Below are 16209 nucleotides of genomic sequence, written 5' to 3' on the forward strand. Positions count from 1 at the left end.
TACTAATAGTTAGGGTTATGCTAGCAGCCTACATGATGATTCATTATAGATAAGATGTGAGAATACATAGCTGGAACATGAAAATTCTCAACAATGTACACAACAATATGTGTTACTTGGTGTCTTGCATACAGTATGCATAATACAACTCCTTTACATAAAACACAAAAATACATAATACCTACATAACAATATATATTACTTAATTCCAATATACTATTATTATTGGTAGTTCTACTGCTTAATGAGCCTGATTTAACAAATTTGATTATACATAAACATGGTATGCCATTCATATAAGGTGAAAACATGATAAGTAATTCATATGCACTACACATCTTATATATTACATAAGGGCTATGCTATCACCTGACATAATGTTACTTAGTAAATAAAACATAAGAATATCGCCTTGCGTAAAGCTCTTACTAAATATCTCTTACTAAAGTAAGAGTCAAATTCAAATTTAAAACGTAAACTAGTAGTCAAAGAGTACACAATTATATTTAGATCTAAGCTGGCTCAGGAAATCTAGCGGGCGTAACAATTTAAATGTCGAAGCAAACAACGTAAAGCCGAATAATTACAAACCTATCAGATATGGCAGAACTAAAGTAACTTGGCCTGCAGAAGCAGAAACTTGCTTCGTCTTCAAATCCAAAACCTCAGCTTACGTACTTCATTTACATTTCTGGTGAGGAAACGGAAAGCAGAAGTTATAGTAAAGATCTAAATCATAATAGGTAGTTAGCTTCAAATAATAACCCTATAACATGATTCGAATACCCCCCCCCCAATATTCACTGTTTACTAGGAAAACAGTTACTACGGCGGAGCCTGAAACATTCTATTCGACCATTCTTTGCTACTAGGATGAAATCACTTTGACCGAAGTTTCAAGAAATCACACCGAAACAGAGCCACTTCCGTTCAACTGAGAATAGGAATTACGAGAAGTCAAAACTCTAAATCATTCCTTATACCACGATAACTCTTCATGGAAAAAAGACGGCTTCATCGTCACTCCCCAAATTCAGCCAATGATGCTGCGTGAAATAGCAGTCGACCCTAATAAAGATGGCAGATAAACCCTAAAATGCAACCACGGAAGTTGTAATTACAGAAGCCAGGACATGGCGTGAGCTTTATCATTCTTTCATTGCATCAATTAAGAATACATTTATTAATTACGGGACAAGAGAGTAGGAAATGGGCTGCACGACAGTTTTAGCGTTAAATGCACCTTATTACGGCGAAGAGTAACATAGTATTTATCACATGAAAATCCAATCCTCTGCGTTTTCATCACAATTATCACAAAGTTTATCACAGATGGCTGGGGAGTTACAGGAAGAAATGTTCAGATTTTTGTAATTACCAGCCTCAAATCCGAATTTCCTTTTTCCAAAACTGTAGAATAAGTCGAATGAATACCTCTTAAAAGTCCATTAGCGTTTTCAATCGACTTCTATAATAAATATTTTTTACCAAGTCTCCCTAAGCAATTCGCAAGGCTTAAAAGTCTCTTGTCCCGAAGAGAAATTTTCGAACATGAACAAAAAATGAGTTTCCATTTTTGTTTGTACAGCTTCAAGACTATAAAAAACAAATAGCCTGATTTCGAATGAATATGGGGTGCAAGAAGTAAATAACTGATGTGGACAACCACCTGACTTCCTTGTAATTGTATGAAATTATACAGATTTTTTTATGCACTTCAATTAAACTTATTTCCCGAATTTCATCAAGATGTATTTCCCATGCATTCAATTCAATTCTCACTAGGGGGCAAGGCAAAAAAAATCTTCATTAAAAATCGTAAAACGGGGGAAAAAAAACGCTAAACACTGAATAAAGTTAAAAACAGTTTAAAAAAAAACAATTTTTGCAATTACAATTAGGCAAGCAATTACAAGCAATTTGGCCAACGGGCAGGAAGACAACATTTTCGGTGCACAATATTGAAAGTTAACTTTTGGTTCAACTGGGCAAAGACACTGGTGCACCAGCTGACTACATTCACTATTCTACTAAGAGTTTTAAAAGTAAACAAATGGCGGTCTCGTTAGGCGCTCCTAAAAAATCAACCCCCTTTTAAAGCAAAAAATGCACAATTTATCAACATATAAGAATAAAAATACTGATCTTACCAAGCCGGGTAATAGTCTAGGAATATATACGAAGGTTGGGGTAAAAGTCATGGCAACTATGTTTTTCTTGTAGATATGTGAACGGATCACAAAACGTACATGTGTCGTGTGGAAGTTCTGCAGGCATAGTGTGTATGCAGAACAACAGATGGCTCTGTGATAGCTGGTTCTGTGGTAGCGAGGGCTCTGAAATCAGTCAGTTGGTGAGTGTCGTGCGAGATGGAAGTAACCCATGTTAAGCAGCACGCTTATATCAAAATAGCCGTTCTCCCAGGGAGAAATGCGATGAAATGTCACAGTGAATTAGTAGCAGCCTTTGGCAATAATGCCCTACCATATCGTACAGAGCATGGTGGGTAGGAAAGTTTCAGCAAGGACATGTGTCAACCAGTGATGAGCAACGTTCGGGACGACCGGTGAATGTGCGGACCGACTTGGCACGTGCCGTCATCAAGCACCTCATGGATCAAGACAGACGATGGACGTTACTGGAGTTAGAGAGGGCAAGTGACATCGAGAAACGCACCGTCCACAGGATATTGCGTAATGAGCTACAGCTACGCAAAATCGCTTCGCGGTGGGTACCGCATGCACTGACGGAAGTTCAAAGGTGGGTGCGCTATGTAATATGCTCCGACCACTTTGCACGCTGGCAACAGGACGGCGATCAAGTCTTGTCACGAATAATCGATGAATTTTGGGCCAGGGCATACGAACCATAACTGAAATGTCAGTCCGCGGAGTGGCGACATCTTGGATCACCATGGCAGCAGACGGTCCGTCGGAATCCTTCCCCAGTCAAATTGATGGTGATCGTCGCGTATGACGTCAGGGGTGTCATTGTTTGCCACTTTGTTCCTTATTGCAGAACAGTGACCGCACAATACTACAGGGACTTCCTGGTGCGACAGGTACGACGTGGCGTTCGGGATAAACGTCCGGATCTTGTGGACAGTGCAATAATTCTGCACGACAATGCAAGACCACATAAAGCAGAGTGTGTACGGCAGCTACTCCGACGTTGGAGATGGGAAGAATTGGAGTACCCACCGTACTCTCCTGACCTTTCGCCCTGTAACTTTGATCTCATTCCTAAGATTAAGAAACCAATGCGTGGTAGGCGGTTTGCAACACGAGAGGACATTGCTAATGCTGTGCGCCAACAGATGACCCGATTCACACTGTAGAGACATTAGGTATTTTTTGGAAGCAAGGAAGATGAAAATTAGCAACCGCCTTCGCCGGGAATCAAACCACGGACCTGTGGAATACCGGCCCAGCGTGCTACCGTAACACCACGAAGGCACGCTAGGGAAGTGAGAGAAATACCTTATATACTCCCCTTTTTAAAGGGCGACTAGGGTTTTAGGGGACCTAGTCGCCAAATCCTGGGTGCGGAAAATCACCATCCACAACCTTTTTAGTTCGGGCGCGCCACTTGTAGAGACATTAGGTAATTTTTGGAAGCAAGGAAGATGAAAAATTAGCAACCGCCTTCGCCGGGAATCGAAAGACGGACCTCTGGAATACCGGCCCAGCGTGCTACCGTTACACCACGAAGGCACGCTAGGGAAGTGGGAGAAATACCTTATAACACATGGTACGGCAAATGCTGAGGTTGATATTTCTCAGCGCCTCCCACATCGTTGGCAGCGTGTGGTGACAGTAGCAGGGGACTACATTGAGGATCTTTAGGCCCAGATTTGTCATGTCAACTTTATGTGTATTGTGTTATCATTCTTTCGCACGGTGAAGGACATATTGCCCTGTATACTACCGTAATAAATTTGTGTGTTAACGATATTTCAATGCTATTCATTGTCCACACATGTAGTTAAGACCTTGTCCTTTCCTTTGTATATGTCACATTTTTCAACCGGACTGGTATCTACAAGAAAAAAAATAGTTGCCATGACTTTTGCCCCAACTTACGTATATATGTACGTTTGATGGGGCCGATTACAACAAAACAGGAAGGTGCAAAACTAGATGTTATAGCAGTCCCATATACATAATTTCAACGTTCTAAGGTTACTCGTTTTTGAGTTACGCGAGATACATATATATATATGTACATATCTTTATTCTGTCCGTACATCAATATTTCAAGCAAAAATATCGTTCAGATGGATTCGACAGCGTTCAAAACGGATATTTTCGCCGAAATATGATACCCGAAATTTTTCATGATTACAATGCTTTAAAATAAAAAAAAAAAAAAAAAAGTACAGTGTTATAGTACAGAAGAAGAGACAATAACTGAGTAAGCTAATGTGCCAAATAAAATCACTTTCAATTTGCATATTTTGGATTAAAAATATACACTTTGAAATTTTTCCGAAAATTTCGATTTAAACTTAAGACGCAAGTACGAAACAAAAACTATTTAGTTTGGTTATTACCGATTCCGTATCGAGTAAAAAAGTTTTGGTTACTATATTTGTAGTTGATTCTTGAGAAAATATTAATGGCGAATACCTTTGCGAGTTATTGAACTAACAATTTACTTCCTTAAAATATTTCCCTATTTTACAAAAAACTGAAATGCTCATTTTGAGAGGATATATTATACATTTATTACCAATGTAAGTGTCTTTTTTTAGGTAACAAGTTATTTTTATGTTAAATTTTTCTGTAACCTTGTACTTTTCCCTCTGCCATCACTGCAAAGCAAATTAATAGTTTACAGAAAGAGATGTGGCTATTCGATAAAAGCTGCTAATTACCGAGACATCCAGATTGTGCGCTGATCTGGTCTCAGTGAGTGTTTTTGTATATGAAGTTTGATGGGTTTAGAAAACCGCAATGGCTGAAAGCTATCTGGTGTAATGTATACACTTAATACATTATCTGGTGTATATACTTATCTGGTGTAATGTATACACTACACCTCTGGTTGCAGAGTTACACAAATATTTGAATTTGTGTAACTCTGCAACCAGAGGTGGGTAGTTTTTGTTAATTTTTACTTGCATTACAAAGCCGTAGTTTTTTTTTTAATTATTATTTTTTATTTTTATTAAACCTTTTAATTAAGTTCCATCTTTTGCTTGGGTTACTGAAGGTTAGAATAATAAAGCAAAGACGAGAATTCGTCTGTAGCACAGAAGTTTCATTTTATATCTACCTATACTCGCACACTTTTTAGACGATTTTCATTGTATTTACAGATATTTTACCTAACATTTTGGCGTTTTAAACGCTCCATTTGATTAACCCTTATTCTTCACTATTCTACACCGTAATTTTAAAGACAATAAAGCATTTTTTTTTTTTTTTCAATAGCGATAGAGATATTTTATTCCATTCCTCTTGAACAGCTTTCCAAAGTCCAAGGAGAGTTTCTAGGTCGACGTTTGGACAACTTAAAAGATCAAAAAGTGCAAAAATCGGTGGATGATACACCATAAGATTTAGTAGGGATATGCGTGATGGGTATAGGCATACGGGCATACACGTTTCTTGTTCTATTTTTTTCTAGGAAATTAACAGTAAATTTTGACATGCGGCTGGTTGCTTTGTCTTGATGCAGTTGTACGGATTGATGGGCACTATGGGTAAAGAAAGAGAAGGCATTTCATATTTGAAAACTGGATATAAAATATGTTCCTGATAATATGTGGAGTTGATCATAACATTTTTCTCCCTTCTTTTTTTTTTTTTAATTTATCGTGATATTAAAACAAGTAATAATCATAAATCCCTTTGAAAAATCTTTCTTTAGATTCTTTAAACCATGTTCTAAGACTTTTTTCTCCTCTTTGATGATAATAAATGGATCTGCTTTTATTGCGTTCATTTAAATATACCTAAGATTTTTCTACTGTGACAACACGTTTCCATTTTTGCCTGAATAATTATTTCTCATAGAGAATTCTGTATGTGGTTCTGCTTTCGATGTACGTCGTGGAGAAAGATGATGTACTTTAAGTGTTTCGCCTTTTTAAGATTCAAATCAGCATTAATCATTTTGTGTACAGTTGGTACTGAGCATTTTAATGATTATGCAACTGTCTTTTAACTTCAAAGATTTTTTTTTCAATATCAAATTTCTTACCATTTGCAACATTCCGTTTTTACCTTGGATATGTATTTTCAACAATTTTTCTCCTTGAAGCCAAACTTTGACGGTTTTTTATTTTCTTATTGACAATATTATCTATCGTTGCTTTAGATACCGAAAAATCATGGCTTTCATAGCATTTTTTAATAACCAGATACGAATAATTTTCTTCGAAAAGAGCATAAACATAGCCTTCCGTCTATTGCTTCTATAAAAGCGGCATTCTGCATGAAAACAAAACTGTGAAGTAAACAGACGATAATTTACCCTTTCAAAAATATAGTTGGAGTCATGAAAAGATTTCCAAGCAGACGATTTTTTATAGCAAAGCAAGATCGTCTAAAAATGTGCGAACAGCCTCTATAGAGGCCCGTAGTCCACAATTTTAACCCTCACAAGAAGATAAGAAATTAATAGTTTACTTCCTAAAATTACGTAAAAAGAAAAGTTTTTGTAATATGAAATGTATGAAAGAGTTATTTATTTGAAAGAAAACGAGCACCATACAAAACCTCATTACCCTCGTTTTAGTAAGTTTCACAAATGAGCGACGTATTGAAGTCAAATGTTTCTGAAGATTTATTTATAATATTAACACAAAAACAAATGAATTCTTTGTCATACCTGGATCTGTTTTTGTCGAGGCTCCTTGCAGCCGCTGTTCCTTTCGGCTGAGGGATGAAGGAGGCGGGGGAGGGGGAGGAGGTGTGAGGGGAACCCGACCTCGAACTGTTGACGGAAGGAGGGCCCTTGCTCCCAACCCCCACGTAACCTGCAAAAGATAAAAAAGAAAAGATGAGATGGCTAAAAATTGGACATTCAGAGCACGTAGCTCTGTTTCATCAAGAATCTCAGAGTTGGTTATAAATTAAAAGTAGCTGAGAAGGCTGTTTTATGTATGTACACTACCAGAATAAAATATGGTACATATACGCAGAATACACGTATAAACACGTGTTTTTATTGAGAAATTCTGTCATCAGATACAATCATTTATTGCGAAACACGAAAATGCCACCATTTTCTTAGCCTTGAAAATATATTGTCCAATATTTATGATAATATTAAATTCTTCTGTAGAAGAAGGTATAAATATTATAACAATTTGCATTGTCAGATTTTTAAGATATTTTTTGACTCATTAATTACGAAAATGGTTGTTGAAGATACGGTAAGATTCTTTTTTAAGAAATAATTTTATAATTTTTTTTTATTATTCTTATTCTTTCTGATAAGATAATGTAAAATCCTGTCCTGTGTACTTTTAAGTTACAGTTGAAGTTGAAGAATCTTAAGAACTGATCAGCGCATAATCGCTTGAGTTCGCGAGTAGAGACAACACGTAAGAAGGGTGAAACTACCCTTTATTATTCCAATAAGGTTTAACAGAACTCCGTCTTGGAGTTTTACAATAAAGCCGCCACTCGGGCTTGAACTTAAAAAACTAAGAACTAAAACGTAACTAATCTTAACTAAAAAGATATAGCAGAAGATATCAAGAACTCTAACCGAGTTGGCCCCTTAAAGCTGAATAACGGCGAAGCTACCAAGGGCCTAAAGTACGGCCGAGCGTAAGAATTGCTTAAGAGAGAGTAGCCTAAAAAGGCGGACGCGTGCTAGCCAGAATCACTGGTTCTCTCTAACGAAGTAAGTTGAACTTCACAGTTAAATACTCCTCCTCATTTGCATTCAAACACGATTCTAAAACTACGTTCTGGCCGGAAGTTGTAAGTTGAAATTCAGGAAGATAGGAAAGGAACTTTAACTCAAAATTTAACTGTTAAATAAATTAACACAATTCTTACAGTTCTTTTTATTGATGATTAATAAAGGATTAAATGAAGGATTTAAAAATAAAATCGAATTTCAATCTGAAGAACATTAACAGTGTGATTTTTAACTCAAAAGGAAATGGTAATTCTGTACCAAAATAAATATTTAAACAGATTAAAAAACTATGATTCGAAAACTTGAGATTACTGCAAACAACTTCTCAATGGGAAGTTTATCATTAAAGATATTTTAAAAATAAAAACCATAAAAATATTTAAAAATGTATAAAAATCATACTGACATTTCGCTTTTCTTCTTAAATAAAAACAACACCGACTGTTGCCACTGCATAAAATTTAATCTTTACTGCTGAATAACAATTAAGATGGCACTCAAAATATATTTCAATTAAAAAAAAATTATGCCGTTTGTTTCAGGGTTTCTTTTTTGAATGGAAAATGATATAAACAGGAAATATCGAAATGCTGAAATGTACATTTTATTACTGTTTGAACAAAATTAAAAAATATAGATATAAAGAATTTTGTTATATATTTGTTACTATGAAATCCATCCAGAAACAATAGATTATTATTTTTAAAGCAAACGATTTTTAAACAAGAGAATACATTTTTGCAGTCAAATTGCTAGAGGATGTTAAGAGTCTTATTTTGTTTATGACACTCATGACATAAAATAGCAATTGCTGAAAGATGTTGTTAAATAATGCAGATAAAATGATTTTAATTATTAATTTTTCATTATATTCAACAATGCAATAACGAAGATATATGAAAGATCTTATTCACGCTCGATTACCAAGTCTGCTTCCATCACAGATGTTTATCGCAAAATGAAAATAATAACACCTTTTCAAAATGTTCGATAGTTCACTAAGCAGATGGTTGGTGCACCATAATTTTTCAAAGATCACATTGGCGAACAACAAGCAACGATTTATACTTGTAACTTAAGAGTTTAAGAAAGCTCTTAAGTATAAGAATTGTATACATTAGATATAATAGCATAATAATAGACATGTTGCATCCACAAAAGATTCAGATCAACTTCAACCATCTTTGCAAAGAGCATATAATGTGAAGGCGTAATAGGAATGAAAGGCAGATGGGATATCTTTAAAATAATAACAAGGTGATATAATAGTTTAAGTACAGGAAAAATAGTTTGCTCTATTTCTACCTGACGAAAGGTACTGTGCTATTTACAGTTTATAGATCATTTGTATTTAGTATGAAAGATATGTAACAAACTACAATCTAACTTGTCTACAAAACATAGTTTACATTATGCAATTGAAATAGACAGCCAAGTCAGTATCGCCAAAGAGAATAGCTGACAGTGAACGTCGATATACAATTGGGCATTGATATAATATTATGCATTCACAGTAGTATGGACAGTTTCTACCGCCTTGGAACTTCTGAAAGAATTTTCAGACAACTCATAAGGTACTTCTCTCGGCTTCTTAGCATGCCTTCGTGGCGTAGTGGTCAGCACGCTCGGCGCGCATTCGAAAGCGCGCATTCAAAAACTCTACAGAGGCGCCCGAACTAAAAAAGGTGGTGGATAATGAATCTCCACCACCAGGATTTGGCGATTGGGTTCCTTAATCCCTGTTCGCTCTTTAAAAGGGGGAGTATGCAAGGTACTTCTCCCGCCTTCTTAGCATGCCTTCGCGGTGCAATGGCCAGCACACTCGGCGCGTATTCGAGAGTTCCGTAGTTCGAGTCGCGGCGCAGGCATTGCTGATTTTTCCCATCTCCTGCTTCCAAATAACCTAATGTCTCTATAAACTATATACGAGGTCAAAGTCCATTTTATGTTAGGATATTGCTTAAAATTGAAGATATTCCTGAGAATGAAATTTTTCTCTGATCAGTTGCAACTGTCTAGTCCAGTGGGCCCAAGGATTCGTCAAGGGTATGTGTAAAACAATGTGCCGAAACATGAAATGTCTTCATGTGAAAAAGGTAATGAAGTGAATTCAAAATGTCATTCAAGCCTACCATATTGCAGCAAATAGGTTAATTCTAATTTCTTACTTTTGTATGAAAATTTTGTTTTCTATAATAAGAACGGCATAAATTTTGTTTCGTACAACTTTCATTTCTTTTTATGTATTTTGAATAAACTATTTTCAATGGCATTCTTTCATTATTTTTTCAACATTTGCATTTTTGAGGAATGAACGTCTTTTTAAATAATACCCTTATCATGACCTTCTCTTCAACATTGCCTAAAGTGCATTTGTCATTCCATAGAATGCCTAGGTATTACATACAATGCCTAGCTAGAGTATATAATAGTTCTCATATTTCATACGTTGTTTAAAAATGCCTAGACATTCTACAGAATACTGGCCTTTTTATACTTTGGCGGTAACATATACAAAGGATTTTGCATGAACAACGACGGAGGATGTATTCAATTATACATATCATACACATTTATATTCATTCGCAAAAATAAGGTACTAGAGACAGAGTTACTACCAACAATAGGTAACTTAACCGATAGCATACGTAACAAATTTAATGCATCTAATTTTGATGATTAAGTAATTTTATTTAAAGTAATTAAAGTTTAAAACAAATGAACCAATGCAGAGACAGATGACGAACTCTCCTTAAAGTGACTGCACAAGGTTCAGAACGATTTTGATCTTCTATAGAGGTGGTCGGCTTATGAAAAATGATTATCGATAATGTTTAGTTTCATTATTTCAATTATGTTTCTACAGATACTGTCATTTTTAGAGATGGTTATCTTAGGCACGCAGTCCTCGAGACAGGTTTCACTGCATTTTTCACAGCAAACAAATTCAGAAAATCCGATAAAGTTCTGGTATTAAGATACAAATTTTCATAATAATTCTAAGCAAATGAATACTTTTCAGGACACTACAAATAATCTACGGCTATAAACCGCACATTTCAATAAGACAACTGCAGAAAAGATTCAAGGAAATGTAGTTCCACTTCATTTCAAGTACAAAAATTCTTTTGATACATTTGATGATCTGCTTGAGTAACAGACTCAGAATTTGTTTCAAGCACGAAAAGTCAAGTATCTCTCTCTGATTGCATAATTTAATTAGCTTATTAAGTCTCCCCAAACAGAAGAAGTCCTTAAGAATTTTAATATCACAAGGAAGGTTCTTTTAGACTTTAAAAATTCTTACAAAGGAAGCAGTACTTGGAAGTTCTAAGCATAAGCTAAAGGGTTTTGATCCTAAGGGATAAATAAGTAAGCCAATGAGTAATAATAGTACAGTTATATAAGAGGTAATCATTACACTTAAGGGGACGGTGGACTTTAAAAATTAGTTTTTTAAGTTTTTGTGTTTTCAACAAGAAATTTTATACATATGCGTATTATAACATCAGTTTATAAAATATATGATTAAAATTTCAATTTATTTTAAATGAAAAATTTTTAACAACTAATTAATTATTTTAATTAAAGATTTAAAATGCTCCTTGAGCGCTAATTTTCAATACTTTTTCTTTTAAGTTAGTTATAAAGACTTGACAAAAGTTTTTATGTAGCCGTTATTGAATATGATGGATCAAAAATTTTTAAAAAGGATTTTTGTGAACTTAAACCCAGTTTTCGGGAAAACTGGGTTTAATATTTGTTAACATTATCACAAGTTTAAACTTCTTAATAACCTCATATCCAAAAATTCAAACATAGATCTACTGTAACATATAACAAGATAGTTTCTTCCAAAAATCATTCATTTTTAACTAAAAATGAGACGCATGGAGCATTTTCAAGACATACGCACTGTGAAAAATGTTGTTTTGAGAAAACCGTTTAAAGTTAAGTTTAAAGTTCTTCTTCAAACTTAACTTTAATACATGCCATGAGAAACAGCAAATTAACTTTAAATATGAATATGTCTACACTAAATAACATTTTCGTATCATTTAACTATTTTTAATCTCGAAAAATTTTATTGCATCTCGAAAATTTAACTATTTTTAATCTCGAGAAACAGCAAATTAACTTTAAATATGAATATGTCTACACTAAATAACATTTTCGTATCATTTAACTATTTTTAATCTCGAAATATTTAATATAAGAAAAATAAACATATCGCACATTGGAATGCGATTTGAAGTTAGAGACAGAAACAATTTATGCATTATAGCCAATGAAACTTTTAAAATTCACTCGCATCATATGTTTTACCTTTATTTGATATATTTACATTATCTTTTAATGCTTTACAATACTTTTTACTATTTCTGTTTTTTTCCAAGCAGGTAAACTCCTCTTTTTGCTTTGGTTCAAGCGACGTTGATCACGCTTTTTCGCACCGAATTTGTTTCCTCCTGTTCTACGTGTACAGCATTCACATAACCAAAGTTAAATTCATTAAAAGTTGTCAGTACTGACACTTCTAGCCTTTTGTTTTTTTTTAAATTAACACTTCTTTTGGGCAAATATATAAATTATTACATCATAAATAACTGTTGAAATACATTTTTTTACATTTTCTCTAAAATTTAAAGGGCAAAGTTTACGTTGTTTACGCATTTGAAATGCTTGTAACTTCTTTAAGAATCAGAATATTTGAACTCGGTTTTTTGCATATGATGTAGTTTTGTATATGGAATATTATGAGAGTAAAAAAATAAATTGAATATTTTGGTTGATTTTTTTAGTTATAGTAAAGTCCCCTGTCCCCTTAAATAAAATATATTTACGTCCGTTATTTTAAATTATGTCAACAAAAATATTTCACAATTTCACTGATTTCTATAATAGATATAGATTAATGAGGCGCTTAAATTACAGTTAGTAACTATGGCTCTGTTTCAAAAATCGATAACCATCAGCACAGAAAGAGACATCAAGAGAGATCGGGACGCTTTCTGGCTGAATTTATTGCATTTGCAGATGATTACTTCAGCCAGGCATATATCGTAGACACATAAAAAGGGCACACAATTAAAATGGCACGTGCGAAAATAAAAATAATTTTTACCAGTGACAGCGACTATTCCCAACAGCTGAGGCATAGTGCTCAGATGGATATTACGAGCTCGGCAAAAAGGCGAAAAACGTAACCGACACCTCTTCCAGAAGACGTCCCAGCCGAACAATGTCCACAGACAACAGCTCCCATTCTCTTCTTGGGCGATTCCTAAACTGAGTTTTATTTATTATTATCTTTTTTTCCGCGTTTTTGGGAGGGACGTCACAGGTCTCGTCTCTTAACGAGGACCTAGTGAGTGGGGGTTGCCCACACAACGCGGTAATTCATGCTTCGCACTAACGGCACAGAAACATGATTCATCTTGTTGTTTCGTGAAAGATGCATTTTCGTGGCTAAGATTTTCGCGTGGGGTGAGACTCTGAATGAATGAATGAATGAAGAATTGTAAGAAAGCTTCACAAAGATGAATGCTCCATCTTCAATTACTTTTTCTTTTAAAATTTGACCCGCTTTTAAACTAAGAGAAGATCATTACAAAAAGAGACTTAATTCCACTAAAAGATGAATATATTCTATCGTATTTCACATAGTAACAACACGATTTTACTGTTTTGAAAAATCTGAAATACATGCATGTAATAGACATTTAACTCCTTTAATTCTTTTCAGTCAAGCAGTTACATATTTTTCACAATAAAAAATATCTCATTGAAACAATAGTCGTGAGTTCAATCTAATTTTGAAAAAATAGTCTTTTGCAACAGCAATTGTGACCCCTCTAACCTTGGAAAGACATTCCACAGCGATAATAATTGTGCATTCAATCAAATTTTGGAAATATTGTCAATGCAATAAAAATCATGGACTGAATCGAGCTTTGGAAGGACATTCCTCAGTAACTGTCTTCGTGGATTCGTGGATAACTGTCTTCGTAGCTGTAGATTCAAACTAAATTCGGAAGTACAAGTACACGAAACAGCAGTAGTACTCGTGGATTCATTCTAGTCCTGGGAAGATATCCCACTGCGGTAATAATCATGGATTCAGTTTAGTCCTGGAAAGATATCCCGCTGCAGTAGTACTCATGGATTTAGTGTAATCATGCCCTATCTTTTATTACAAGCTATTCAGTAAAAGAAAATTTCAAAGCAGCCATTGCACCAAGTATGGCATTTTGCGGAGGATGACACCATCTGATGGATTCGGGTAAGACATAAACGCTTGGGATTTGGGTGCCAAAAAAAAAAAAAAAAAAAAAAAAAAAATTGCATGTGCGGAAATTTTAAAAGTAATCTCGAAATGTTGATGGTGGAGTAACAGGGCTACGAGATTCTCGGATTCTATCCAAACAGGATGTTCTTGACCAAAATTGAGAGAGATCGGCAAAGTCGTATTGTCACTTACAAGATAATCAGCAGCTTAGCCAACGACAGGCTCTTTATTCTGCTCGATCATCATGAATTAGTGGATCGATTTAGATCAGGCAGTTAAGAAGGAACAAAAATAATTTACAATATTAAAAAAATATATAATGTAGACACCACATGACCTTTCTCGTACGGCCTATTAAATTAGACGCGATTTTTTGCTGCGTTTCATTTAAACTTATCTCCTCCAATATCACTAGAGATACATTTCTCATTAAAACATTTCACTTCTCACTTCGCGGCAAGACAAAAATGCATAAACACTTGAAACATTTTCATTAAAAATTGTAAAATACAGAAAAACCTCACCGAATATACTAGTTAAAAAAACTATTTTTGCAATTAAAATTAGAGTTTGTACGGCAAAAGCAAAAGCAATTTGGCTGAACGGCAGAAAGACAACAAGGAAGCCAAAGTAAAAGTTAAAATTAGGCAATTATGAATAAATCTCTATCGAATCCAAAGGCCATCTGACCATCTGACATAGTCCCTTTTCTTCAGGAACAAAATATACTGTTATGAATTTTGTGCATAAGTAAATAACGTTAGTGAAGTTCTATGTGAAACTGTAGTATTTCGAAGGTGTAAAGTACTAGAGATTTCTCGGTGACCGGGAGGAAACTATACAAGACCAGAGACAACATCAGTTTCGGTGTTGTTAGTTCACAGCTGAATTCGGAGTACTGACATCCTCGCATTAGCTTCGCTCTATAGATGCGCTTTGCACTGCGTTGTGTTTAACGTTCTTAGTAGTTCGAAGTCTAACTATTGATTGCGCTGTAAGATACTGACAAGAGCTGTATGAGTGTGCTTTTATGGAAATGTAGTTTATGTACTGAGAGTGCTTTTATGGAAAGTTTCACAACTGTAAAGTGTTTCATTTCATAAAAATAAATTTTAACACGTTATCATCGTTTCTGCATGCATTCAATCTATTACGAGCCCGTACGCACGCAACAGTACGTTTGCGCATGTGAATGTATAAATAAACTTTCGCTCTTGAAGAAGAAGGCTCTATGTCAGATCGCTCTTAAGTCTGCAGAGATTTATTCAAAATCTACGCCAAACTAAGGTTGCTTTTTTTTTGCGTAGTTTTTAATCCTTTTTTTCTGTAAGTTCATGGCTAGTTTATTATATTTTATTTTTGTGTCTTCTCTCATTTTCTACCTGATTTCTTATAAGAACGAATTAACCCCGAAAATTAACGATTTAACCTTAATATCAAAGAATTAACCTGAAAACGAAGTAACTTGAAAAACATAACTTTAACGAATTAATTACGTTAATTTACGTATCGGGCAGTCAAAATACGAGGTATCCTTTTTCAGGTTGCACCTCTCGATGTCATCATCCACCATTAAATCTAACGCAGTTACAAACCATGAACGTCAATAGTTGATTACATTAGTGAAAGAGTTCATTCATCGTTGGAGAGATCGTAATCAAGATGAGCAGGAGGTGAGGGTGGGACAATTAATTATGTTTTCATTCTCGCACTGTAAAGGCCATTCTCTCTTTAATTCATCGGCAACAACCCAATTAAGACACAGATTTAATAGGGAAGATAATAAGCTGATTAAAACTAGTGCAATACCTCTTTAATAATCTACTCTGCATCATTATTAAGTATCGCTGCAACCGCAACCCTCATACGTCGCGATTAGTTACTATGTTAAAGCTGCTCTTGTATAATAAGTTAAATATTAGTCTAGAACTATTGTTAAAGTTACTGCTGCGCAGAAAAGAAAGCATTAAGCATACACATAGAAACTTGCTTAAATTACCGCTACAACTTAAAACAACTCTGGCATGTTAAACATGCTT

General features: G+C 34.7%; 1 protein-coding gene across 6 annotated transcripts in view; it reads right to left on the minus strand.

The window, feature by feature from the left end:
- The window catches only part of sick (sickie), a 975074-nt gene that overhangs the window by 266217 nt on the left and 692648 nt on the right, over positions 1–16209 (minus strand). For 5 of the 6 annotated variants that reach the window (XM_085808514.1, XM_085808521.1, XM_085808510.1 and 2 more), the window contains one exon: positions 6838–6985. In XM_085808514.1, coding sequence (XP_085664640.1) covers positions 6838–6985 — 148 coding nt within the window. Of the gene's footprint in view, positions 1–6837; positions 6986–13006; positions 13126–16209 lie in introns of those variants that run through there. The other variant, XM_085808533.1, reaches the window with a different exon arrangement.

The sequence above is a fragment of the Stegodyphus dumicola genome, chromosome 1 (assembly GCF_044657685.1).
Source record: "Stegodyphus dumicola isolate Sdum_Otavi_A_Nest chromosome 1, ASM4465768v1".
Taxonomy (NCBI): domain Eukaryota; kingdom Metazoa; phylum Arthropoda; class Arachnida; order Araneae; family Eresidae; genus Stegodyphus; species Stegodyphus dumicola.